The 27,845-nt window shown below is 40.8% G+C and overlaps 2 protein-coding genes across 2 annotated transcripts in view; both read left to right on the plus strand.

Moving 5' to 3' along the window:
* The window catches only part of LOC132151795 (regulator of G-protein signaling 8-like), a 31,274-nt gene extending 14,765 nt beyond the window's left edge, over positions 1-16,509 (plus strand). The window contains exons 5-6 of the mRNA XM_059560164.1: positions 14,390-14,556; positions 15,651-16,509. Of these exons, the coding sequence (XP_059416147.1) occupies positions 14,390-14,556; positions 15,651-15,845 (362 nt within the window). The 3' untranslated portion in view covers positions 15,846-16,509. The remainder of the gene's footprint in view (positions 1-14,389; positions 14,557-15,650) is intronic.
* Positions 16,510-25,488: 8,979 nt separating this feature from the next.
* LOC132151291 (regulator of G-protein signaling 5-like) lies at positions 25,489-27,607 on the plus strand. The gene is made up of 5 exons (XM_059559396.1): positions 25,489-25,788; positions 25,984-26,064; positions 26,163-26,224; positions 26,783-26,949; positions 27,033-27,607. The coding sequence occupies exons 1-5, from the start codon at positions 25,715-25,717 to the stop codon at positions 27,273-27,275; spliced, it is 627 nt and encodes a 208-aa protein (XP_059415379.1). The 5' UTR covers positions 25,489-25,714; the 3' UTR covers positions 27,276-27,607.
* The last annotated feature ends 238 nt before the right edge of the window (positions 27,608-27,845 follow it).

Raw genomic sequence — 27,845 nt, forward strand, 5'->3', positions numbered from 1 at the left:
CAGAAATGAAAGCTCCCACGTAAAGAACCCACCTGATTAAGATGTGGAAAGACACAATGACCACAACTCCTGATAAAAGATGTGGAAAATGAGCAACAACCAAGGAATAGTCACTGATTCACTCAAAAATTATCCATAGGTAATGATTTACATTATTTAGCAAGTACAAAATGTGTTTAATTCCAAAACTTTGCTATTTATCAATCCAATTAAAAGTTAAGGCATTGGTAATTTTGCAAAATGTGTTAAATATTTTATCTACACATACTGTACAACTACTGTTTTGTTTTGTTTTGTTTAATTGCATGATTTTGAAAATAAATTGCTGTGTAAATAAAATTTTTCTCATGCCAAGCTTGATCAAGCGAGTTCTTTAATGGACTTGAAAATTGCATTAATAATAATGAGATGTTTACAGATTTGTTAATTCATCTTATTTATGCATTATAAATAAAATAAAAGTAAACATTTTGGCTAGGTATCAGTTTTAAAAAATTTTTTACAGTAGATATAGAAATTAAACTGGGCCATGTCTTGCACGCTGTGCACATTAGCAACATGCCGATTCCGGCTTGGATGGGGTGTACTGACAATTTGTGCTACCCTGTCAGATTTCCCATTGAAACAGGTGGCACAATGCGACAACAAAAATGCTACCCAGTAGATTATGCTTTATTAACACCTACACCTACCCTAACTGTAAACCTAATGCAAATACAGTAATTACGTGTTGTTCAGCATGAGAAAATGTACGCAATATTGATGTGCACATGCAGCCAGGTGTGGCAGATGGAGCAAGGCCGAGCCGAGGGTAAGTCTCTGGCAGGTGAGAATTTAAATGAAACTGGCCCGAGTGTATTTTGGGTCACCGGTCAAAGCTAATTTTAAAGAGTGAATTTTACTCCCTCAGAGTTAAAATTAACGCTTGCCCAGAGTACATATGGGAATCACTGGTAAAGTGTTAATTTAACACTTTTGAAAGAGTCTGACGTGTTAAGCAACAAACTCTTAAAGTGTAAAATATTAACACCTGAATGGATGATGAGAACAACAAAGTTGGTGTTCAAAGTTAACACCCATGGATTAACTGCACCAGTGTTCAGGTGAAAATATTAAAAAAGAATGTTTACATTTATTTATTTTATTGAAATGCTGTAAAAAAAATAAATAAATAAAAAAATCCCTGCACCAAAATGTCTTCACTTTCAATGTTTCAATTCAAATCTCAAAATTTAAAATAAAAAAAGAAATTCAAAATGTACATGTAAAGAACATGTTCTTATACAACAATTAAACATCATAATGTCAAAGCAAATACATTCATAATTGTCAAAGACAAAAAAACATTCTTATTTGGTCCATATGTACTCTTAACATCATAAGGCTCATAATGCTGACATTTATCAGGTTAAACAAACAGCATTCCAATTATTACCATAAATGCAGAATGCATGTTAATGCTCACTAATCAGGGCTGAGTTTCCCAAAATCTTCGTAAGCCTAAGAAGTTCATAAAAACGATTGTATGACTGATCTTAATATTACGGTTTGTTTCCCAAAAGCATCGTAACTAAAGTAGCACTTGAAAATCATTGTAGATCTACGGGTGCTCTGGAGTAATCGTTAAGCCCTAAGTGCATTGTAAGAAGACTGAATTATGCAGTCACCTGCAGGACAATCAGCAGATTACACCTTTATCTTGATTCAAGTGCAATGTGATTATAATATAAGGATTTGATTGTGCTTTATTGTACACTTTATATCTCGTTTTCTTGCTTTTTTTTATTAATTTATAAATGAATTAATTAAAAAGGGCAGGAATTTTTTTTAATACACATTAAAATTAAATGAGTGAATAAAAAAGAATAAAAAAAGGATAAAAGAAGTAATGTAGGAATTACTTCAAAGACTGAGGAGGGGGGGGGGGGTATGTCAATGACTTGCTGAAGTGCACAAAAACCAGCTATGTATTGGACCCGGAAATAATGTCTCACTCTCTCTCTATACTGTATATAAATAAATACATTTAAATAAATGTATGCATTTGTCAGACGCTTTTATCCAAAATGACTTTTTTTACCGAACATAACATATAAGTATATTATTATTATGTAAAGTATAGTATTGAACACTATAATATAATATTTTATTGTTGTTATATCCAAGTTGTCTGTCTGGAACGCAGCATTAGGTTAACGTCAATAAACAATAGTGTACTACAATTAAGAGCCATTCTATAAGGTGACATTTCAGCACTTGACAAACATTAGATTATTCATTTATCTGACGCTTATATCAAAAGCAACTTACAATTGCTATATTTGTCAGAGGTTGCACACCTCTGGTTTGGCACACATAGGTGTGTCACAGTGGATTCAAACCCAGGTCTCGCACACTAAAGGCATGTGTCTTAACCACTGCGCCATCACCACCTCAAATGGATAGGGACTCCTAAGCAGCACTTAAATCACAGCTACGTGCGATTGCTTTACATGCATTGTTGGGAAACACACGTGAAACAATAACGAACAATCGTAAAATTACTTGTAGAAAACATTCTTAATCACTAAGATCAATCATTATCGGGAGACCCTGCACAGCATGAGAAGCATTTCTCAGCCAAGCAAGATATCCACTTTTATTAAAACAGTAACAAAATAAACTTTAACTAATGAATACTTGACCTTTACAGACAAGGGAAACACAAGATCAGCTAGAGAGCAAAGCACACCCTAACTTACAGACAAAACCAGCAAACACATGAGGGAGATGAGCACAATAAATAGGAAGGAAAACACACACATACAAACACAAACACAAGGTGAGAACAATCAATTAATGAGCACCAAACAAGGACTAAACGAGGGGGCGTGGTAATGTGAAACAAGGGGGCAGGACGAAAGGAGCACATGGCCAACATAAACAAAGACAAAGTCATGTGGTCATACACAGAACAAACAGAGAAACACTAAACAAAGACAAAATAGACACAGCTGCCAGGGCAGAACCCTGACAGTACCCCTCTCCCAAAAGACCCCTCCTGGTGTCCAAACCAGGCAAACGAGTCCAGGGGGGTGCAGACATAGCAGGACCAAAGCAACCTGGCAGCACATGAGAGGGGGTGGGAAGGGTGGGAGTAAGTCCAGGGGTGTAGCCTGACAGGGTAGAGCTGAAGGCAGCAGGCATGGTTTGATTATGGTTAAAGCCTCGCCGCAGAGAAGACGGATACGGACCATAGGCATACGGGTGGTGGCATAAGTAGAAGTACTGACTGGCTTGACAAGTGATGGCTTGAAAGTGGTAGGGGAAGTGGATAGTTCTGGAGATTTAGAGGTTGGAGTATGGCAAGGTACCCCCTCCTGAAATTGGACTGGATCAGGAATGGGTGCTAGGAATGGCTCTGAGGGCTCTTGGATTGAATCTGTAGCAAACTTTGACAGACTCTGGAATGAAGCAGACTCGGGAGCTTGAGCCGACAATAGAGCGGGTTCAGGGGCAGATTCTTGATTTTCCACAGGAGCTGCAGAACTGCCCTCCGGGGCCACTGGAATGGACTCGGGAATTGGTTCTGGACTGCCCTCTGGGGCTACTGAAATGGACTCGGGAATTGATTCTGGACTGCCCTCCGGGGATACTGGAACAGATTTTGGTTCTAGGATTGGCTCTGGGACAAACTCAGAGACTGGCTTCAGAAATGACGTAGGCTCTGGAACAGACCCCGGGACTGGTTTTGGAATGACCTTGGTCTGTTTCTTGGACTCCTTGTTAAAACCAACTTCTCCATCTCCTCCGAAACATTGCAAGTGAAATATAATATCTCTGAGAAAAAGTTTAGGAGTGTACAACAGATGAATATCACTATAAATAATAATTTTGATATAAAATATATATTTTAAATTAGGTAATGATTAAAACACTTCTAGTGTTACCCTGTTAAAAGTGACCTCCTCATCTGCACTGCATAGCTATTAAAATCTGTGAGAAACGGTTAACATTAGGCTTGTTTAGGCGTGCGCAGCAAATAAATATCGTCATATAGTAATATTATCTTATAAAATACATATCGGACATGAGTTAAAACACTTACTTTCTGTGTTTTCCTTGTTAAAACCAACTTCCCTCTATGCTTCACATCGCAGATGAAAGGAAATATCGCTCTGAGAAAAGTTGTAGGAGAGTACAGCACATAAATATCACTTTAAATCAATATGATGTTATAAAATACATATTTTAAATTAGATAAAAACACTTAACGTACTTTCGGATTTTCTCATTTCGAAAATAAAAAGTACTTTTCTGTTCTGCATTGAGAGTGAAAAGAAATGTCTTCGAGAAAGGTTTAGGTGCATACAGCAAATAAATACATTTTGTAAGTAAGACTAAATACTTTATATGTTTTGCGAGCAAAGAAAATGGTGTCTGTAAAAAATATTTCAGATGGGATCGGCTCACACATGAGCAAATGTCCCGGATGTGACTAATAAACACTCAAGAGTATTAATAAGGGTTCTCTTACAAGAGTTCTCTCGTACTGCGTTTTAGCTAAGACGCTACGGGAAAAGTCTCTTTTCACGAAATACTGAAGCAAAAAATTATCCTTAATTTTGAATTGTTGTAAAGCGCATTTGCAGCAGCACACATCCATAGACGAGACGGCTCGCTCGCTCATTGGCTGCTCTGTGGCAACTGCACAAGCGTATCGAGCGCAGGCTGATGCAACAGCCTGATGCTTAACGCCCTTCTTGCCACTTCCCGCCGAAACGGGTGTGGCCCAACCCTATAAAAGGAGCTCGAAAAGGCTGACTCACCTGATTTTTCATCTCTTCAGCGAAGCTCACGCGTCTTTTTAAAGATGCCCTCGTGCAGCTCGTGCAGAGCCCCGCTCAGCGAAGGAGACCGTCACGTCATCTGTGTCTCCTGCCTGGGTGAGGATCATGCAGCGCTCGCGCTCGCTGACGGCGGCTGCCCTCACTGCGAGCTAATGCAGATGGTGACTCTGAGGACTCGCCTGGCATTCTTCTCCGAGCCTGCATCCTCCGCTGCGCCGCAGCGCCGTAAAAAGCGCCGCTCCCAGCGATTACCGGAACCTCCTCCAGCTCTACCGAGCTCGCCGGTTCTTCCTGCTTCACCGGCCTCCCCTGCATCGCTTCCCGATGGTCAGCGCCCGCTGTCTGCTGCTGCGTCATCCGAGGAGGTGGATCTCAGGGCCGCGTCGGAGGAAGAGGACACGTGCTCTCTGCTAGCCTCGGGCAGTGAGGGTTGGGCGAGCTCCGGGGATCTCGCGCCTTCTGCTCAGAGGCCCGGCAGACGGGCTGATATCGAGAAGGAGCTGATGCGAGTGCTCACGCTGGCCGCGGCGAGCCTCGGCCTCGAGTGGTCTGCACCAGCGCCCCCCTCTCATTCCCGGCTGGATGGTAGCTTTCTGCCGGATGAGCGTATTTCTCCCAGCTCGAAGCCTGCCCCGTTTCTTCCTGAGCTTCATGAAGAAGTGGCGAAAGCTTGGAACGCTCCACTCTCGGCGTGAACTCGTTTGTCTGTTTCGTCAGCATTCTACACACTGGACGATGCTAAAAACAGAGGCTACCAGTCACTTCCGCCAGTGGAACAGGCTATAGCAGCGCACCTTTGCCCGCCCTCTGCTGGACGGCGGACGAAAGCGGCGTTGCCATCGAAAGCCTGCCGCATGACGTCATCTCTGCTCGCGCGGATCTTTTCTGCTGCTGGGCAGGCTGCGTCTGCGTTACACACCATGGCCATGCTGCAGATTTTCCAGGGCGATCTCCTCCGCAAGCTGGATGAGATGGGGCCTGAAGCTATCTGCCTCGCGGATCTGAGGAGTGCTTCGGATCTCTCCCTCCGCGCTACTAAGTCCGCTGCACAGGCCATTGGACGGGCTATGGCTTCCGCTACGGTGGCTGAGAGACATCTGTGGCTAACGCTTTCGGACATGGCAGAGTCTGAGCGCGCTGCGTTCCTCGACGCCCCTCTGACTCCTGCTGGCCTCTTCGAATCGTCTGTCAAGGAGTTTGTCAAGAGATTCGTCGAGGAACAGAAAGCATCACAAGCCTTTAAGCACTTCTTACCGAAGCGCTCCGGTTCTGCAGCGAGTCGCGCTAGACCGGCCCCGCAAAGCTCTCAGTCACTCCCCCCGACTCCAGCTGCTTCATCGCGACAGCGTCAGCAACGCAGCTCGGGACCCCGTTCTCGCTCTACCAGCCGTCGCCCCGCACCGCGGGAGTCACGGCAGAGGATTACGGTGAAGCCGGAAGCCCCGAAGTCATCCTAGCACTTCTAGGAAAGCGCCGGTGTACGAGTTCCGCTGTGGCCGAGCTCTCACCCAAGCGCGCCGCTGTTGCAGTTTCAGGAATTGTGACTGTCTCAGCGTTTTCTGCAACGCGCAAGCCTGCAAAGTTGCCCGCTTGCCTGCACACAAAAGCCGTTATCACGGCTACCCAGATATTTCCCGAAAAGAGTGTTATTTCTGGTGTTCCGGCCACGGCCGATGGTGCTATAAATGTAGTGACGATGCCCACTCCTCAGTGCCCATCTCCACATATAAACATGGCCCTACACACAGGGTTCGCGCCCATAAGATCGACTCAGGTCGGTCGCGCGCACTACATAGTAAACGTGCCCACTCCTCAGTGCCCACAAACACTATGTCACACACGGTGCGCGGTTTCTGTAAAAACGAAACCCGTGCACGTACGCTCTGCCCAGGCAGACAGCGAGTCGAAAGCAGTAAATGTGCACGCTTACAGCCCACAGTTACTCGCAGACATCACGAGTCCCACGGGACCCGCTCAGCCCTACCTCATTCGGTTAAGCACCGTGGCGGGGTCGAGGAAGAGCGATCTGCCCGCTGTGATCTGCGCGCTCCCCGCCTCAAATGCCACGGGCATAACGCCCATGGTGCAGCACATCGAAGCGCCGCCATTGCCCAGTCAACAGAGCGCGCTTCGCATCCAGCCCTTAGCCATTCATGCAGATGCATGGTCAGCGCTTCCAGGGGTTTCGGATTGGGTGCTAGGCATTATAAAGAGAGGCTACTCGCTACAGTTTTTTCGACGCCCTCCGCGCTTTTCAGCGCGCGTCGAAACTACGGTCAAAACAGAAGTAGCACACCTACTTCGGGCCGAAATATCAAAACTGTTGAGCAAAGGGGCTGCGGAGCCTGTATCTCAAGCTCAAAGCGAAGGGGGGCTGTACAGCAGATACTTTCTAGTGCCCAAGAAAGACGGGGGTCTCAGGCCCATACTGGATCTAAGACAGCTGAACAAGGCATTGGTGAAACACAGTTTCAGAATGCTTACGACCAGGAAACTCCTCGCGCATATTCGCAAAATGGTTCATGTCGATAGATCTGAAGGACGCGTATTTTCAAATACAGATAGCGTCACGTCACAGGCGATACTTGAGATTCGCCTTCGAGGGCCAGACATACCAGTTTTCAGTCCTGCCGTTCGGCTTGTCCGTGGCTCCTCGTACGTTTACGAGGTGCATGGACGCAGCGCTCACTCTTCTCAGACTCAGAGGCATGCGAGTGCTGAACTATTTGGACGACTGGCTGATTCTGGCTCAATCACGATCAGAGCTCATGGAACACGGGGCCATTTTACTCGATCACCTCGAGAAACTCGGTCTCAGTGTCAACTGGACGAAGAGTTCACTGAACCCCAGTCAGACGATACTGTTCTTGGGTATAGCTCTGGACTCACGTTCCATGACGGCGCAGCTGTCACCACAGCGCGCGTTGGGCATTCAGCGCGCAGCGAGTTCTCTCCGCTGCGGCGCGACCGTCTCGCTCAGAGAATTTCAGAAGATGCTAGGTCTCATGGCCTCAGCATCACCAGTTCTTCAGTTGGGCCTGCTCCGCATGCGCCCCCTGCAATTCTTGCTGAGAGTGCGGGTGCCGCGCGGAGCGTGGATATCTGGTCGGCTGCGTCTCAGGGTCAATCAGAGCTGCGTTACAGCCCTGAAACCCTGGACAGCGAACGACTGGTTCCAATCAGGTGTAAGCCTGGGGACTTCCTCGAAAGTGAAGATGGTGTCGACGGACGCCTCCACTTCGGGATGGGGAGCGCTGCTCGAGGGCAGACCGTCCTTTGGCCTGTGGTCAGAACGGGAAAAGCTCCAACATATCAACTGTCTGGAAATGCTGGCAGTGGAGAACGCGCTGACGCGTTTTTGTCCACGAATCAAGGGCCACCACGTCTTAATCCGTTCGGACAACATGTCTGTGGTGTCCTACATAAATCGCCAGGGCGGTCTCGGGTCCCGAAACCTGTACAGGTTGGTGGAACGCATCCTGGTTTGGGCTCAGCGCAACTTGCGCTCGCTGAGGGCAGTTCATGTGCCTGGGCTACAGAATCTGGGTCCAGACAGGCTGTCCAGAAACAACATTCCCACGGGAGAATGGTCTCTACACCCGCAAACAGTCCAGCTGTTGTAGGAGAGATTTGGCAGGGCGGAAGTGGACCTCTTCGTGTCCCACGAAAACGCTCACTTCCCCGCGTTCTTTTCCAAGAACGTAAGCGCGCTGTCACGGAGATGGCCGTGCTGCCCACTTTATGCTTTTCCCCCCGTCTCCCTCCTTCCGCAGGCGATAGAACGGCTGAGGGAAACGAGATGCTCAATACTGCTTGTAGCACCGCTTTGGAAGAACCAACCATGGTTTCCAGATTTGATGCAGTTAGCAGACACTGCCCCGTGGCCAGTGCCGTTGAGGAGGGATCTCCTCTCGCAGGCCGGGGGCTCGATTTGGCACCCTCAACCGGAGTTGTGGTCCCTCCATGTGTGGGCGCTCAATGGTTACCCGCTGATCTCTCAGTGGGAGTGCTAAATACCATCACTCAGGCTAGAGCTCCGTCGACACAGCGGCTGTATGCCTCGAAGTGGTCGTGTTCTCCAGCTGGTGCACAGCTCGGGGATGTTCACCCCTTAGTTGTGAGGTGACGGAGGTTCTCTCCTTCCTACAGGAGCTGTTGGATAAGGGCAGAGCCCCCTCCACGCTCAAAGTATACGTGGCGGCTATCGCAGCGTTTTCTGAGACAGCGCTCGGTCAGTCAATAGGAAGGAACGATTTGGTCATCTGCTTCCTTAGAGGAGCTAGGAGGCTGAATCCCCCCAGACCTCCGCCTATCCTAACGATTAGCCTCAAGCATCTGCCGTTCAAGACAGTGTTCTTGTTGGCTCTCGCTTCAGTGAAGCGTGTGGGTGACCTGCACGCGCTCTCGGTGAGCCCGTCGTGCTTGAAGTTTGGGCCTAATGACTCAAGGGTCATACTCAAACCTAGGCACGGTTATGTGCACGGTTGCCCTGTCTGCCCTGTCGGTGTCAGGGGAGGATGGAGACTCGAGTCTTCTTGCATGGTTATGTGCCGAAATCCCTCAACACGCCGTTTCGGGCTCAGGTTATTGCCCTGTCTGCCCTGTTGGTGTCAGGGGAGGATGGAGACTCGAGTCTTCTTTGCCCTGTTAGGGCTTTAAGAGCTTATGTGTCTCGCTCCGCTGTCTTTAGACGGACTGAGCAGCTGTTTGTCTCGTTCAGTGGACGTTCCAAAGGAATGGCTGTTTCGAGACAGAGCCTATCCAGATGGATAGTTAACGCCATAGCGTTAGCTTACGCTTCCAGGGGCCTTCAGTGCCCTCTGGGCAACAGAGCAAACTCCACACGAGGCGTCGCCTCGTCGTGGGCGTGGTCTACTGGGATCTCCTTGCAGGATATATGTATGGCGGCAGGTTTGGCCTCGCCGTATACATTTATCAGGTTCTATAACCTGGAGGTTCCCACCTTGCAAGCAAGGTTGCTGTCGGTATAGTCGAATCGGGGCTCTGATTGGAACTCTGAGATCGCGAGCGTTATGCGCTGCCGACTGTTATATGGGCAGTATTGCGCAAGACCCGCATTGCCACATTGGTCAGGCCTTGCCTCGACTGTGTGATGTCATATTGCCGCGTCTACGGGCGCTGCTAGATATGGGACGGAGGGTCTCCCCCCCCCCCTCCTGTCCTGGGCTCTCTGTGAGTCCCTCGGGTGACTGTGCACTGTAAATCCTGGGCGTTGCTTCCAGGTTTATACCAGGTTCCAGGTTGAAATAAATCAGGTGAGTGAGCCTTTTCGAGCTCCTTTTATAGGGTTGGGCCACACCCGTTTCGGCGGGAAGTGGCAAGAAGGGCGCGAAAAAGGCTTGTGCAGTTGCCACAGAGCAGCCAATGAGCGAGCGAGCCGTCTTCAAAATTAAGGATAATTTTTTGCTTCAGTATTTCGTGAAAAGAGACTTTTCCCGTAGCGTCTTAGCTAAGACGCAGTACTAGTTCCCTCTTCTAGAGAGAACCGAGGTTAGTGAAAGTGAAGTGACATTCAGCCAAGTATGGTGACCCATACTCAGAATTTGTGCTCTGCATTTAACCCATCCGAAGTGCACACACACAGAGCAGTGAACACACACACACACACACACACACACACTGTGAACACACACCCAGAGCAGTGGGCAGCCATTTATGCTGCGGCGCCCGGGGAGCAGTTGGGGGTTCGATGCCTTGCTCAAGGGCACCTAAGTCATGGTATTGAAGGTGGAGAGAGAACTGTACATGCACTCCCCCCACCCACAATTCCTGCCAGCCCGGGACTCGAACTCACAACCTTTCAATTGGGAGTCCGACTCTCTAACCATTAGGCCACGACTTCCCACTAAAAACCGTACTCGGTTAACATAACCGAGTACGTTTTACTCTCCTTTTTACACCAGTAGAAGGTTGCCATTTACACCAGCTAGTGTTAATCGTTTAAAATTCAACACCACATCTTTAACTCTTTACTCTGAAAGTCCTTAACACTGGGATTTCAACACTGAAGATGTGAATGTTACTGTGATGTATGGAGAGGGAAGGTGAATGAGGTAAATATAAATATCAGCAAATGTCAAATTTGACAAGTCACTAGACTTTAGTGGAGTCAGCAGTTCACTTGACAGTAAATAAGGATTTAATCCTAATGTATCTGCTTTCTTTAAATACTGTTGTTTTTTTATCTGTGGTGAAGGGTGCTATTTTGATTTACGATCATAAAAGAGAGGTGTGACGAGTGGGGCGGGGCCGAGGGACATGGGAGCGAGGCCGGTGGAGTGATTGGAGATGAGCTACACCTGTTCAACCCACTGGTCTCGAGGCCCACGGAGGAGATGGAAGGATATAAAACTGGAGCGACGACAGTGAAGGACGAGAGAGGACCAGGCCTGGGCTTTTAGCTGTGTTTTGGTTTTTATTTGCGCGCTTATTTGAATTATTAAAGTTTCATTTGATTGTCCGCCTGTTCCCGCCTCCTTCTTCCCGATGATTAGCAGGGTTTTATCGTTACAGTGGTGCCGAAGCCCGGGAGAAGGAGGGACGCGCTTCTGAAGATTCCTCGCCGCTGTGGTGAATCCGCGGTGCCAACGAGCAGGCGAGGAGTGTGCCGCCATGGACGCTCGAGGCGGTGGGCTGGAGCGAGTTGCCGGGGACGGACGAGCTCGCTACCGGCCGCCCACGATAGGGAGGGGCGGCTGCCGTCCGTGAGGGAGCGGAGGAGTCTGCGCCGTTCGCCAGGTGGCCGGAGCCTGCTGCCATCCGACGGAACGGGGAGGAGCAGGGAACGGGGGACTCCTGCCGGCTGCCCAAAACCGGAGGAGCCGTCGCCGTCCACCGGGCGGCGGAGGAGTGTCGTGCCGTCCGCCGAGGGCCGTCCAGTGCCACCACCAGGCACCGCGGAGGAGATCGCCCAGCTGGTGGAGGGCCGAGCAGCGGTGCGTCTGGGAACCGGATTTTATTTTTTATTTTTTCTCCTCTCTCCCCTCTCTCGTCTCTGTCGCTCCTCCTTCCATCTCCTTTTCTCTCGCCTCGCCTGTCCTACCCCCAGGTTCCCGCAGGTCCCCGTGAGCGGTCCCCCCCGGAGGGAGGGGGGGGGGAGTAGAGCGCAGTCTCGGGAGTACCCCCCGGCCTGCGAGGGGTGATGGGGGTATGTGACGAGTGGGGCGGGGCCGAGGGACATGGGAGCGAGGCCGGTGGAGTGATTGGAGATGAGCTACACCTGTTCGACCCACCGGTCTCAAGGCCCATGGAGGAGATGGAAGGATATAAAACTGGAGCGACGACAGTGAAGGACGAGAGAGGACCAGGCCTGGGCTTTTAGTTGTGTTTTGGTTTTTATTTGCGCGCACCAGTCGTCCGTGAGGGGCTGGTGCACTGTTTTGTGTTTATTTGAATTATTAAAGTTTCATTTGATTGTCCGCCGGTTCCCGCCTCCTTCTTCCCGATGATTAGCAGGGTTTTATCGTTACAAGAGGCTACACAAAGGTCCTAAAGATGAAAAACAAACACACAACAAAAAAAGTCTTCCTGTGTCCAATAAAGCAGGATACATGTTTTTTTTTTTAAGAAAAGATAAATAAATAAATAAAACAATGTCCACGCTAAAGGAGAACATTTTATTCCCTTACCAGCAGGAGAACATTTTGCCTCTCTACTGCCTCTTGATTGTCCTTTCATTGAATTTCCTGAGAAACACTATTGTCTCATTAAGCTACCCTGCTGTTTATATGGACTTTAACTGTATCCAAGAGAAGTCTACCTTACATAAAAAGATACAAAAAAAAAAAAAAACTTGTTGCAGAAAAGACCATATGATGATGTTTAATTAATATAACTGAGCCCCATTGGAAATACATGCCTGTGGCAACATTTCTGCAAAATGCTTATATGCTGCATCTTGCTGTGAGTGGTGCTAAAAGCTTGTTCAGTTTTATCTGGAACAGATTAAAGTGAATCTGTCCATGTTTCATTACACTGGTCGTTGTACTATCATGCCAGTTCAGAAATAAAATGAGTCGTGCTAAAAGGCTAACTCTTCATTGTATTTGAAAATAATTTACCATCTACTCTAGTGTTAACAAAGGCATGAGATAAAAATGCATTTGCTTAAAGTGTTATTCCACCCAAAAATGAAAATTAGGCTGCATTTTACTCACCTCTGAGGCTTCCTAGGTGTATATGACATTCTTCTTTCAGATGAATCCAGTCTGAGTTATATAAAAAAATGTCTTTCATCTTTCAGGCTCTATCATTGCAGTCAACGGGTGTTGCATTGCTTCAGTCCAAAAGAAGTGAAATAAAAAGCATCCTTCCATAAAAACAAAGTGGCCTCCTGTAGCGACTTGATGCGTTTTTGTAAGAAAAATATCCGTATTCAAAACGTTATAATTACTTTAATCTAGCTTGCGCCAACAACTGTACACAGAAGCATGTACAGTATGAGGTCAGCGTTGCACATGCGCGGGTGAGTTCATGAAAACCAATGTTTGCTTACAGGATCAAAAGAAGCTAATATTCCTTACTTTGGCAAAAGAAAACCAGTCTCATCTTGGCTTATATCGAAATCCTCCGAAATTCTTCTTTACAAGTCTTCGGTTTGTACGTCTAATTAGTGACCATTTTTTGTTTTGATCTCTTTGCTGCGGTCCCGCGTGCATCACTTCTGAGCGGCGCTTGCGCAAAGCTGACCTCATACGTCATTCCCCTGGAACTACTTTTATTTACAACAGTGAGCGCAAGCTAGATTTAAGTGATTATTACATTTTGAATTTGGATATTTTTCTATTAATTTGCTACAGGAGGCATTTGTTAACCCCCAGAGCTATGTGAGACACTTTTTTATGGGCACTTTTTATTTCATGTCTTTTGGACTGAAGTAATGCAACAAAGACAATTTTAATATATCTCAGACTAGATTTGATTGAAAGAAGAAAGTTATATAGACCTAGGATGCCTCGGGGGGAGTGAACTAAACCTTTAAGCAACCATGACATTTTAATTTATGCTGTACCAGGTGAGCTACAGAGCAAGTTTACTATGTCAGAAAAGCCATATGAAGCTGGTTATGTGATGCAAATGTCAAAATATATTAGTTATACATCATGCACTACTGCAAAATATTTTGAGGTCATAATATTGTATGTTCACGGAACCACACACACAAAAAAAAGTCAATAATCTGCCCTTTAATCATTATTTGTGTGAACATTTTTTAAAGTTGTTGCTGCCACCAGTGTTCATTTCAACTGCAACCTGCAGTGATTTGCATTTATAGGTACTGTTTTGTAGTTTTGTCACAATGTACAGTACTGTAGAGGCACAATTTTCCTGTGTTTCTGTAATCTCTCATTTGAAACACGTCACAAATGTGAAAAAGAAAGGAAGTGTTTTTGATGAATGAAAAAAATAGCTTGGTGTCCTTAGGAAGCATTTCCTGTATCCAGTATGGCTTAGATCTGGCATATTAGACATGACAAAGACATATTGGTTTTAATATAGTAAGATGTTTATCCATAATCTTATTCATCTTTATTTCACAGATGGTTTGGCAGCGTTTAGAACCTTCCTCAAATCAGAGTTCAGTGATGAAAACATTGAGTTCTGGTTGGCTTGTGAGGAATATAAAAAGATCAAATCCCCTGCTAAGATGATGTCTAAGGCCAATAAGATCTACAAGGAATTTATTGAAGTTCATGCTCCCAGAGAGGTATGTTGACTGCTTCTGTAAAACCATAGCAACTACATATAGAACATATAGTACTCTTGTAGGTACTGTGTGTTCATTTCTGCTTGCTTGAGAGGATTTTATTTTTTTAGTTTGTCACCAGAGGATTTGGTGTGTTTTCAGATTAATTTGATGTTTCCAGACATTACAGAAAATCTTAACTTGAAAGATTGTGCTGTGTTTCCCAGCATTAATAATAAATAATAATAATAATAATAATAATAATAAAATCATGGATAAATAAGGTTGTAGCTAATCATTTTACAAATAATCATTGTGATACATCACTGACCCTAAACTTTTGAATGGTAGCATTAGTAGCATAGTTTAGGGTCAAGATATAAATAGTTTGATTCAACAAGAACATATCAAATTGATGAAAAGTAAACAGATAATGACATTTATAGAAAATATAATAAATCCTTTATTTTTTATTTTATCTATATATTTATTTTTTATTTTTTACTTTCTGTTTAACAAAGAATGCTTTAAAACTGTTGACAGAGATTCCACACAAATATAGCACAACTGTTTTCAACATTGATAATAAATACAATGATTTCTAAAGGATTATGTGACACTGAAGACTGGAGTCTAATGAAAATGTAGCTTTGTCACTGCAAGAATAAATTACATTGTAAATTAACTGTTATTTTAAATTGTAATAACATTTCACAATATTCATTTTTTTACTTATGGCAGGGCATATACTGTACAGTATTTACTATAAAAAATCTAAATTAATTAATACAGTTTTATGATATAAACTGAACTTTTTGTAATTGTACTGTTTTTATTTTATTTTTTATAATTGCTTATATAATGCACTTCCAAGTTTGAGACCTGTGCTATAAAGACTTTTCCATCTTCAGAGTTTGTACTTTAGCACCGCCCACACTCATTTCAGTTCTTCCCTGACTTCAAACCTGAAGATCATCTTCTTTTTTCTGTATCATGACCTTCAGATACTTTGTGATTCAGAAAATACAAAATTTGCCATACAGTTGTTTGATCTAAAAAGTGATAAAGAGCAATTGTACAGAATTTAATATTAATTAACTCTTATATCTCTGAAGGTTAACATAGACCACAGGACCAGAGAGGAAACCAAACAGAGGCTTCTGGATCCAACTCCCAACAGTCTTAATGAAGTCCAAGCTAAAGTGTACAGCCTCATGGAGAAAGACTCCTATCATCGGTTTATAAGATCAAAGATCTATCAGGACTTACTGAACAGGACACAGATATACTGTCAGAGGAAATCTGTTTAAAAGTTTATGTCTATTTGCATGCCTGGTTAGAGGATACTGAGGTAATAAGCAGACTTTAATTGTAATAGCACAGTCTGTGTGCTTACAAAATAAATAGATGAGAATAATTAAATAAAAAAGGTCAAAAGACAAACTAGTTCCTTGCATCTAAACTTTAACATGACCCTGTACTGTGCTTCTTTGCCCAGTTCTATTTGTAACATGTGGCTATATTCTTTCCCTTCAATTGTGATAGAATAGTTGATGTTTCTTCTGAATGCTGGCAAGCATGTAAATCAGTCTCTACATGGGAAATATGTAAGAGTAGATTATGATAATTTATTTTTATCTTCAATGTAACTTGTGTACACATTAGCACTGATATGATTCGATAAAAGAACTAAAGGCATGCCTGCTGTTACTGCATGCAGCCTCTGACTTCGCACATTTCTCATTGGTTCTTTTCCCTTAAAATCTTAAATCTAAAAATACTTCAATCCCACACACAAACGCACACTGAAAATAGATTTTTTTCTCTGAAGTGATATTTTTATTGTAATGTTCATGTTTATTTTGTTGTTTATTAATTTATTTAAGCTTATTCTTTCACATGTTGATGCTCTGATGGTTTACAATGACATGTTCTTGTGATGATACTAGATCAAGTAAAGCATGTCACTTTGAACAGTGTTGGTTTGTGTTTTTTGGCTGAAAATATAGGCTAATATGTGTTGTCTGTTTGAATATTTGTCAAGCTTCATTCCACAAGTTGTCTGGAAAATGTAATAATACAAATGAAATGTACAAACTGATTTTAAATCACTAAATCGTACAGTAGGTTCAAATGTTCAAAGTTTCATTTTTCAAATTCACAATGGAACAAAGGAAAAAGTGCTGTACTTGCTTTGAAGGAGATAAAGTAGAGCAAAATAAGTGTTATTTATTTTTTACATTTATTTTCTATCAGTGCTGTAAATAGTTTAATGTAAAAAATGTACCCCAAAAACCTCACCTTCAGGTCATCCAAGATCCTCTGCAGTGAATGTGTGCAGTTAGAATAAGAGTCCAAACATCACAATAATCCACAAGTAATCCACACGACTCCAGTACACCAACTAATGTCTTGTGAAGTGAAAAACTGTATTAAAAAAGAAACAAATTCATCATAAAGACATTTGACCTGTAAACCATTGCTTCTGGACAAAATACGAGTCCAAAGTCCATAATAACACTTAATCTGGTGAAAACATCTACCTACTGTTGTCCTCTAACACAAAAATATTTTGCAGTAGTGCATGATGCATAACTAATATATTTTGACATTTGCATCACATAACCAGCTTCATATGTATGGCTTTTCTGACATAGTAAATATTTGTTAGTTCTGTTTGTTGATTCAGGGTTAGCATCATCTGAGGTCCTCTTAGGGGTCAGCATCATCTCTTCTCCGGTGTTCTGGATCCAGACTGGAGCTTGTGTAAATCCTATTTACCCCGTGACAAAACATAGAAACAAATAAGGGACATCATTAGCATAGCTGCTGTTCCAACAAAGTAAAATTAATTAGTTTAACCCAAGCTAAAGAATAAGAATGCGCATTTGATCAGATGCAACTGCATTCACAATTTAAGAGATACATTATTCGAATGCTTGCCTCATCGGGGCAAAAAGCAAAAGCAATAACACCAGCATTAAAAACTTTTTTAAATAACTTGAGCTCAAAACTCACTTTCAGTCAGCAGCGAGTGTTTAAAATAACGCAATCCAATCTGATGTGGATTATAATCACCATAAAAGGCAGAAATATTTATAAGCGATGCCAAAGACTATGCATGCTAGGTATTAACGTTACAGTAGTAAACATGATAAATGTGACCGCTTGAAGAAATCAGACGTCAGCTTCTTATTCTCTGTCACAATCGTGTATTCATTTAGTAACATATTTTATCTGTCATAAGTCTCATCTCGAGAGTTTAGCTCCGCATAGCCTATGTCATAAAAAGATAATAATGGTTTTTGTTCAGAAACAGACTTGACTGAATAAGCAGGCTATTTTCATAATGCTTCAGCATTAAAATTAAATAAATAAAATAGAAATACATTTATTTCTGACAAATTTTCAAGCCGGATTAATTAATTCATTATGTTCAATGTAACACATGTTTTTGAATTTAAATATTTAACAAAGCCACAAACAAAAGCCCACTGTTATCGTGTTCGTTTTGTGATCGCGCATGTTCCAGTGACTTATTTCTTATTAGTTTTCTGATAACTTCTCTTTATTGGTGAAATTTTGAGGTTGCGTGACGTTGTTCCTGAGAGGCGTGTAAAGGGCGCGATTAAGTGAAACAGGGGAGCTTCAGGCTCGACGGTGGAAACGCTGCGCTATTCTGGCCTCGGTGCTACTGGCCCGAGACTATTAGCCCCGCCAGGCCCGTTTTAAGCCCTGGCTCGCACTGACCCAAAAGTGGAAAAGTGGCTATTGATTGTCTTCTGGACAACTGTCAGATCAGCAGTCTTCCCCATGATTGTGTAGCCTAGTGAACCAAACTTGAGAGACCATTTTGAAGGCTCAGGAAACCTTTGCAGGTGTTTAGATTTGATTAGCTGATTGGCATGTCACCATATTCTAATTTGTTGAGATTGGTGGATTTTAGTTAAATGTGAGTCTAAATCATCACAATTAAAAGAATTAAACTACTTGTGCATTGAATTTATATAATATACGAGTTTCACAATTTGAGTTGAATTACTGAAATAAATTAACTTTTCCATAACATTCTAATTTATTGAGATGCACCTGTAGCATATTTACAAGTTTTCAAACAGCTGTTGAGATTCTTTTTTTGTTCGTTTTGGTGTTTATCATATTTAAATGTAACTTTTATGTATTTAGCAGACGCTTTTATTCAAAGCGACTTACAGTGCATTCAGGCTATCAATCATGTGTTCCCGGGGAATCGAACCCCCAACCTTGCGCTTGATAAGCAATGCTCTACCAATTGAGCTACAGGAACACAAACATATAACAACAAATAGCTAAATATGCCATATCTTCATTTAAACATGTGTTTCCACTTAAACATTGTCCTTTGAAAATCTGCTTAGGACCCCAAAATGCTAGGGCCAGCCATGACTCCAGAATAATTATGTACAAATGACCACAGACAGACTGCAAATGTTATAAAATCTCTTCAGCACACAGATGTGATGCCCTTGGCTCATTTGTTTTCTTCCCAGGACTATAGCCCAGTTGGAATAATTAGATCTTCCACCTCTTCAGATCAGTGGTCCCTGAGCACAGTTTAAGACAGAGAACATCTGCCAGCCTGGGGCAAAGTCCTCCCTGGAGGCATCGCAAATAGATTCGCGAGTCACAGACAGATGCTTCCCTATCAAATCTATGTTATCATGAGAGGATGAGGGGACCATTCAGGTGGGACCTCAGGTTAATTACAGTCTCTTCTCTTTGAAAAAAAAAATCCAGAGTTCAACGTTCCAAAATGAACTTTCTAAACATCACCCTTACAGCTGAATGCATTCAGTGGTGCTAATGTGTAAATGATAACCTGGGATATTGGTACAGCCAAGTATGGCAATATTTGAAACAAACTCAAATATCAGTGCGTTTTCTCCCTGGTGTTAATAGGAATTTTATGCTTGTTTTACTGTAAAAATATAAAAACAATAATAACTGGATATTCTTTTCAGATGAATGCCACTTTTTATTTTTTATTTGAAAATATATTAGGATGCATGACAAAAGAAAACATCTGGAGTTACTTCTCATATGCAAAGGCAGTTGTTTGTTATTGTATATTTATAGTCACATATTATAGTTACATATTGTATTTGTTATAGTTACTGTTATTATTTTGTATTTATTAAAAGAGTTATTTATTTTTATGTTCATCCATCCATCAATTCTCCAAGCTGAAGTTTATTAAACTAAAAGTTGCTTTAAGACTGATATATTGTTCTGTAGTTAATGATAGCCCTAAACAAAAACAGTAATCTGATAACTTTCAGTTTGCCAAATAAATGCCTAACAAATATGATTTACATATTACTACAAATTATTTAATCAACAATACAAAAAATTGTAAATATTAATTTTAGGATTCGATGTGTAAACAAATGTTTGATTACAAATGTTAATTTTAGGGTTAAACATGATTAATCACAAGAAACCTGTAATATATATATATATATATATATATATATATATATATATATATATATATATATATATGATGTTTGTGAATAAAATGTGTCAATGGTTGTTTTCACTATGAGCAAACAGTTATTCATTTTTGAGTTGTTAATTAAATTAATGTAAATTTCCATGCTTAGTATCATTACAGAATTCTGACTAAGATCATTTGCAATTTTATAGTAAACAAAGAATTAAATTTAACTCACATGTAAAATTAGAACTGGAGAACAGAAGTCAAAGCGGAGTGAATGATGTGGACTTTGTACAATAAATTATTCTCCAATGTGATGTTTAAATCAAGACCAACAGCTGACATTTTCTGCTAACATCATATACTGAGTATTACAGTTTCATTACTAAACTGTTCAAATACTAAATATACTTTAAGCATTTTGTGAATCTTAGCCAATACTCAAGGTTTTCAAAACAGTAATGCCAGGAATCATTACCGGCCTGGCCTTTACCAATAAAAAGCTGATGTAGGTGGATTCCCGGACAAAATCCCCACTCACTGAGTCTCAGGGCTAATTCATAGCTCTTCGGGAGCATTAGAGATGACAGCAACCTCAAGCGAGAGATTTGCACAGTGCTGTGAGAGAGTGATGTTTTTCCCTCGTACTCCCTGAAAACTAATCATAGCATAACAAGCAAGCTAGAAATATTAGTGGGCTTTTATTTAATGTTCTTCTGGGTAATCATAATATCCATTAATGGCAAATACATTTTCAACATTGCATAACATTTAAAACATTCAAAAACATATTCCTATATTGTCATAAAAATGTATAATAAATGACGAGAGGGTTAAACATACTGTAAGGTAATTACTGGAATTTTTTAATTGTTTTGTTTTCAAGGAGCTCAATGCATATTGTGTTTGATTTGAGCTGAAGATTGAAGAATGAAGATCCCTTTGACATTTTTCCAAAATAATGCTCTAATGTCACAGTTTAATGATTACATTAATAATACATGATTGATATATCCTTATAAATGAATTCACATTATTATTATTTTTAGATTTGAAACAGTATCAGAATATTCAAAGCAACTTACATTGCACTCAAAAAGTGCATTTTGTCAGTTCACTTATTGCCTGGGAATTGAACTCGATCGTGGCTATATTTATGCATTGTGATCTACATGTTGAGGTTTTGGAATATTTAAAAAACAACTTTCAAAATCAAACAATAGACAAAAACACAATTTAACTAAATTGAATACAGAACATATAAAATCTGATTCAAAGAAGCTATAATAATATCTCATTTTTAGATATTATAGCAACACATTGCATATCTCAGGTTTAAATGATGAGCAATGTTTTGCCATCAATGCCTCTAGAATATTTAGAATATTTTAGAATGTCTTTAGAAGATTAACACTGTCCTGTATATAAACATAGCCATTATTTGTGAAACACAACCAGGACTAACTTTTGTGTAAATTGTTTGTAAAAATCGATCTGTAGTTATCACAGAAAATCTAGTGCAACAATTGACATGAGGACAAATTTATGAAGGATTTACATAACTTGTGTTTCATAGATTGACCCATTGAAGCTATAGTATCTTTGTTTTGCCTGTAAAAGCCCATTCATATTTAGCATTTACGGGGGGGGGGTGTTTACTTTAATAAATAATACTACTTTAAGAAATGTGAAGTAAAATGCTATATAATATGATAATGCATGATGGAAAAATACAGACTAAAAATATGCAACATCCCAGCAAACAAGAATCCTTTGTTCAAGGATGAATCATTCTTATCATGATAGTTCTGTCATTTGGAGGACACAGAATTTATGGTCTGAAAAAGAAGTCTTACAAATGTGGAAAAAATTTTTTGCAGATGCCATTATAGCCTACTTTCCCATTGTGTTTTATATAACTCTTATCATCATGTTAAAATAAATAGAATGGTTCTTTCCATCCTGAGACAGTTTCAGAAATCAAAAAGAAATATTCATCATGTGATGAATGTATTTGGTCGTTGTGTGGTGTGAAGAATTATCTTCATTAACATTAAAAGGTTAGCGGTGTCCTAAAGGTAAGGCTGATTGACTATGTTTCCTCTGGATTGCCCCTTCTCTTATTTCCTGTTCGCATGGTGCAGCAGTGGGATACTCACTGTCATCTCTATGAAGAGACCCAGCATCTCTGTGGTGGTGTAATCACCCTCATGCGAGGCATATTTTCTATAAAAAAAGAAAAAAAGAAGCTGTGACAACCAGCTTATTTTCCCCTCTGCATGTCTTCCACATCTCTGAAAAATTGCTTCAAGGTATTGGGGTGAACGTGAATGACATCTATCAGAGCAGACACAGAGATCTCAAGGCCAACTGGTGGTGGAAGTTCCCTTGTCCTCATACAACCTGATTTTTTGCTTTTCATATCCCGAGTGTCATGTTGGGTGAGAGAAAGATCTTTGTGTCTACTGACATCATAAGTTATTGATCCGAGGTGGGATTTACTACATCTTTCTGGGATGTTAAACCTATTCAAATGTTCCTCATTCTGTGCACAGCTTGAACAAGTTAGGTACAGCTGTCCTGATTCGACTTGTGGATCAATGAAGCGAGACGTTTGACTTCACTGGACTTATGATGAAAAGGAAGGAAAGGAAATGTTCTCTGTTATGTAACTGTGTCACATCACAACATGTCTATTGTGCAAACTAAATACAAATTGTGCCTATAGTAATAGTAGTAATAATAATAATAATGTTATAATTAGTGCTGTCAAATGATTAATCTAAAAACATAATATTTACAACAAAATAATTACCATATATTTTGTTTTATTATTTTTATTTGAACTAGTGCTGTCAAATGATTAATCGTGATTAATCGCATCCAAAATAAAAGCTTTTGTTTACATAATATATGTGTGTGTACTGTGTATATTTACCGTGTATAATATACACAAACATACATGTATATATTTTTAATAAAAAATTTATATACAGTATATATAAATATATGAATGAATTAATTAATTAATTAATTAATTATATCATCAATATCATGCAGTAAGGTATTGTGGCTTATGACTGTTAGTTTAATCAGTAAGTTCTGTAATCATAATCTGTAGAGTAATAAAAGTAACATGACTGTCATTCCCATGTTTAGTGAAGTTCAAGCTGGAGACAGAGGTCAGTTTTTATTTATTTATTTATTTGTTTGTTTTTTATATATTGTTTTTATTTTGATTCACAGGTAATACTCATGTAAATTAAATTATTTTTAGTTGTTTGTTTTGTAAGTTCCTTGTTCAGAGTTCATACTGTATATATATTAGTGGTGGGCATAGATTAATTTTTTTTAATCTAGATTAATCTCACTGTGATCTTGATTAATCTAGATTAAAATGGCTCATTCGATTTCTGCCGAAGGCATTCAGAATATGTGTGCTACCCAAATAAAATTGACAAACAGTAAGTCTTTGAGAAGGGGTTTATCAAGCTAGGTGGTGCATTAGAAAAGGGGCTCATCTCCTGTTCCCAAAATGCATCACACAGTGCTTGAAAAAGCTGTAAACTAATTCCAAATTGCAAAGTGCAAACAACCTTATGCCTGTTTCACACATACTCTGTCTGCAGTGCGTATGCGTTGCATATTTTTTTATGCACCAATGTTAATGGATTCCAGTTGCGTTCCAGGAGCGTTGCGTCTGCAGCAGTGCAGCGATCGTTTACGTACCGAGTAGCGGACTGCAAACGCGTCCTGTGTGAAAGCACATCGAGTCCGTGCTGCACCACATACAGTACGTAACGCACACAGACTGCATACGCACTGCAGACGGAGTATGTGTGAAACAGGCGTTAGCAGGGCCGTAGCTGGGGTCAACAGGGACCCAGTGAAGGTTGTACCAGTGGGCCCTGTTTAAAATTGTTTAATTTGTATGTTCGTTTATTTTTCTTTATTTGTGCTATTTACACAATGTTTAAGTTTTATTCAAGTTTGTAGGTGTCAAGGTACAGAAACCAAATAATTAAATTTAAAATAGCACTGGATAGTCTTCAATGTAAAAATGAAATATACAATCAAACCTACATTTATTCAGACACCATCAACATTTCTCACATTATTACAGTTTTGCTATATATAACAAAAATTATATCTGGTGTCTGAATAATTTTTGGTTTGACTGTTAAAACTACAAAGTAATTCAGTCAAGAGCAGTGAGTGATTTTCTTTCTTTCATTTTCTTGGATTAACATTACAGCAGCCAGTAGCTAAATTAGGCGCGGTCACTTTAAGAGACAATGAACGCATCCAATATAATACACATCCCATTTTTTTCCTCAACTGTTTATTTTCACTTAAGAAATAACTGACAGTTTTTTCAAGCATAATTTCCAAGGTGGATATTTTGACATATTTTGTATGTATTTGTCGGCAAAAGAGCAAAAAGAAGCAAATTCGATGTTCAAGTGTTTTCTGCGTGAGCCCTGAACACCAGAACACCGCGAGTACTGAATTGGGCTCTTTCACATCTTTTTGTTTGTTCAAACTGCGATTTGTATTTGTTCGTTCAGGTGCAGGAGGGACTTCGAGGAGAACTTCGCAGAAGAGAGCTTGGTTCAGTGTCGTTGTCCGTGATACGCGGCTCTCTCTCTCTCGTGCGCACCGAACACAGCGCGCGAGTAACAGCTACTCTGTTCAGCTTTTCCGCATCTTGTGTTGGGATGCTTTAATGTTTAAATCGACAAGCGGTAAGGCTTAAAAACACATGGAAAAAAATACGCTTTCATGACGATGCGCAGCAGTGGCCTGTCAACTGTCCTGAGCATCTTTTTAGGCTGGCCTCAGCCAGTCGGTTATATAAAATATCAAGGTGAAAGTCATCATAGCTTGCTTAGTATAGACCCAGCTCCCAACCCAACTTTGAGAATAGATTAACGGCGATATTTATTTTATCGCCCAATAAGAGTCTCCCGTTAATGCAGCACGTTTAAGCCGATAACGGCCCACCACTAATATATATATATATATATATATATATATATATATATATATAACACACATATTACATTAAAAATAATCATTTTGCTATAGTATTTAGTCAAAACGGTGATTTAAAACTGCATGATAAAGAAAAAAAAAGTTTTAAGTAAACAAACAAAAACATTTCCTTTGTTTTTGGTTAAATCCAACTTGGCATAAATTGTTGAGTATTGCTTGTATTTATTTATTTATTATTATTTATTTACAATATGAAAACCTTCAATGCAGGTTAAAGGTTGCTAAAATAACTGTGATACTGTAGGTGACCACCAAGATCATCTGCAGGAAAATACATTTCTGGCAAATCACAAACTGTGCTACTCATCATTTGACCAACATCCCTGCAAGATTCAGAGTTGTTGTTAATTATGGTTTTCAATTAATTGTATTTCTGGAACACTGTGTGAGCAGTGTAAAAGGCCACTAAAATGACCTGAATTTGGGCACTTACAATAACCACGCTTGTGAACATTACCATCGCTGTGGACTTTCCTGACTTTTCACATACACATAAATGCACAGTACACAGTACATTAGCTGAGATAGAACTGGATCCTGATTGGCTGAGAGGAAAGATGACGCTCCGCTTCCTGCTCTATATAAACTCCCTGTTCCCTGACTGCAGACACACTGCTGATAAATTTCACCTAGAGATCACACTGCACAATGGATATTTACTTCCCTTCTGGCTTTCCAATGTGTAGAGGAATAACAAGGCTGTCAAACAATTGCCTGGAAAGGTATGATCCTCATATTGACATTTTAAAGGGTTTCATGTGCTTTTTGTACTAATAATTTATGCATGTCAAATCATTTGAATCTCTACTCTTTTATATAATACCAGTAAGAGCTTTTTAAATCTTGTTACAAAGAACTGTGTATATTACAAAAGTGTACATATGCTGTGTATTAAATAAATGCTTTTCTAATATCAGGGCCAAAAGATTAAAGGCATGCGTTGGTGGATTTCTGCAGAGACAAGACTTGAGCAGCCTATGTAAATATAGAAAACCAAGGTAAATATACAGTTACTGAATGCACTGTGACTTTTTTGCATGATAAAGCATTTTTAGTTTTCTATGGTTTCTCCTCTGACTGGTTGACATCTTTGCAGGTTGACCTTGGAGGAATGTCTGATGTGGAAAGAGTCTTTTGAGAAGCTTCTGTCCAGCAAACGTAAGTTTACACTGAAAATTGGTGTAGAAACAATTTTCATTCAGAATTTGCTAGTAAATTCCACAAATAATTACAAAGAGTCGACAATTGATGCATTGTAAATGTGAAATTCTGAAGCAAAAGACTGAAATGGAAATGTACTCCAATAATCTTTGTTATTTACAAATTTGAAAAATATATTTTGTATAGCAAATCTGCCTCATTAATGAAAAATTGGGAGAAACAATTCCCTTCCATTGGAAGTAAATTTCCCACATTGAAGTAAATGTGACATTTTGAGGTAGAAAGACTGAAATAGTATTTTACTTTTAAAACAAACTCCAATAAAAGTTCCATTTACATGTACAATTTCGAAAAATATAATTTTTTTCCAGTGAATCACAATATAGCATGAAACAAATTTCCACGAGACTATGGATTCAATCCAGATGCTAGAAATAGGATTGCAGTGCACAGATGTGTCTGTCCTGCTGTCTGATCTGTGTGGGGGGCTTTAATCCGGTGAGACACGTTGCACAACTAATCACTTCTCTAATCCCATTTTTCTCTCTCTATCAGATGGACTATATGCCTTCAAAGCTTTCCTGGTATCTGAGTTTAGTGAAGAAAACATTGCCTTCTACCTGGCATGTGAGGACTACAAAAGCACAAAGTCTGCAACTAAGATGCCATCCAAAGCCAAGAGGGTCTACGAGGAGTTTATCGGAAGTGAAGCTACTAGAGAGGTAAATATACAAATGAATCACCATATGCCGTGGCTCTGTTCCTAAACTGTGGATGTTTGAACTCACTTCCCGTTTGCTTTCAGGTTAACATTGACTATGAGACTCGAGACATCACTCAAGCCAACTTGAAAAGCCCTACTGCATCCTGCTTCGACATGGCCCAGTACCGCATCTATATTCTCATGGAAAAGGACTGTTACCCACGATTCCTGCGCTCCACTGCCTACCGAAATCTAGTCAACCAGCTTACAGTGAAGAGCGCTAAGGCAAGGAGCAAAAAGGCAATTCCAGCCAGACCACCATGTGAAGAAGACGAACCAAAATGAACAACGTTGGTGCATTTCGGTTCTGTGAGAGATGGAAGCTCAGACAAGAAGTGGAAAGGACCGGTACAGATCCTAAAAAGGCTGCTTGAAGTGGTCGGAGTGCCATGAGATGAAGAAAACTGCATAAAAGAATCAGAAACACTGCATTCCCAGACCCCGTTAATATTGTCCGTGAGAGGGAACAGCAGATCTACTGGTGGAGAGCGATGCATCTGTACAAACACCTGTACTCAACACAAAGGAGATGCAGACTTTTCTGAAGTATGCATGGGCTAAAAAGCACATAACATAATTTTTAGAGAGCAAATTATGTATTTTGTTTATAAGTTTATAAAAATGGACAAGTGTTTGAATATTTAATGCATTATGCTTTATATATATGTATACACGTATATATACATGTATACACGTGTATACACATATATACACGTATATACACATATATATACGTATATACACACATATATATATATATACACATATATATATATATATATATATATATATATATATATATATATATAACCCCTTACAAAAAATTGTATTGTGACCGGTACCATGGAAAAATGG

This window comes from Carassius carassius, chromosome 10 (genome assembly GCF_963082965.1).
Source record: "Carassius carassius chromosome 10, fCarCar2.1, whole genome shotgun sequence".
In the NCBI taxonomy this organism is placed as follows: Eukaryota; Metazoa; Chordata; class Actinopteri; order Cypriniformes; family Cyprinidae; genus Carassius; species Carassius carassius.

Excerpts from the sequence above, each read along its gene's own strand:
- LOC132151291 (XM_059559396.1), top strand. The coding sequence starts at position 25,715 with ATGGATATTTACTTCCCTTCTGGCTTTCCAATGTGTAGAGGAATAACA. Across the intron at positions 25,789-25,983 it reads TCAAACAATTGCCTGGAAAG|GGCCAAAAGATTAAAGGCAT; the intron begins GTATGATCCTCA and ends TTCTAATATCAG. Across the intron at positions 26,225-26,782 it reads GAAGCTTCTGTCCAGCAAAC|ATGGACTATATGCCTTCAAA; the intron begins GTAAGTTTACAC and ends TCTCTCTATCAG.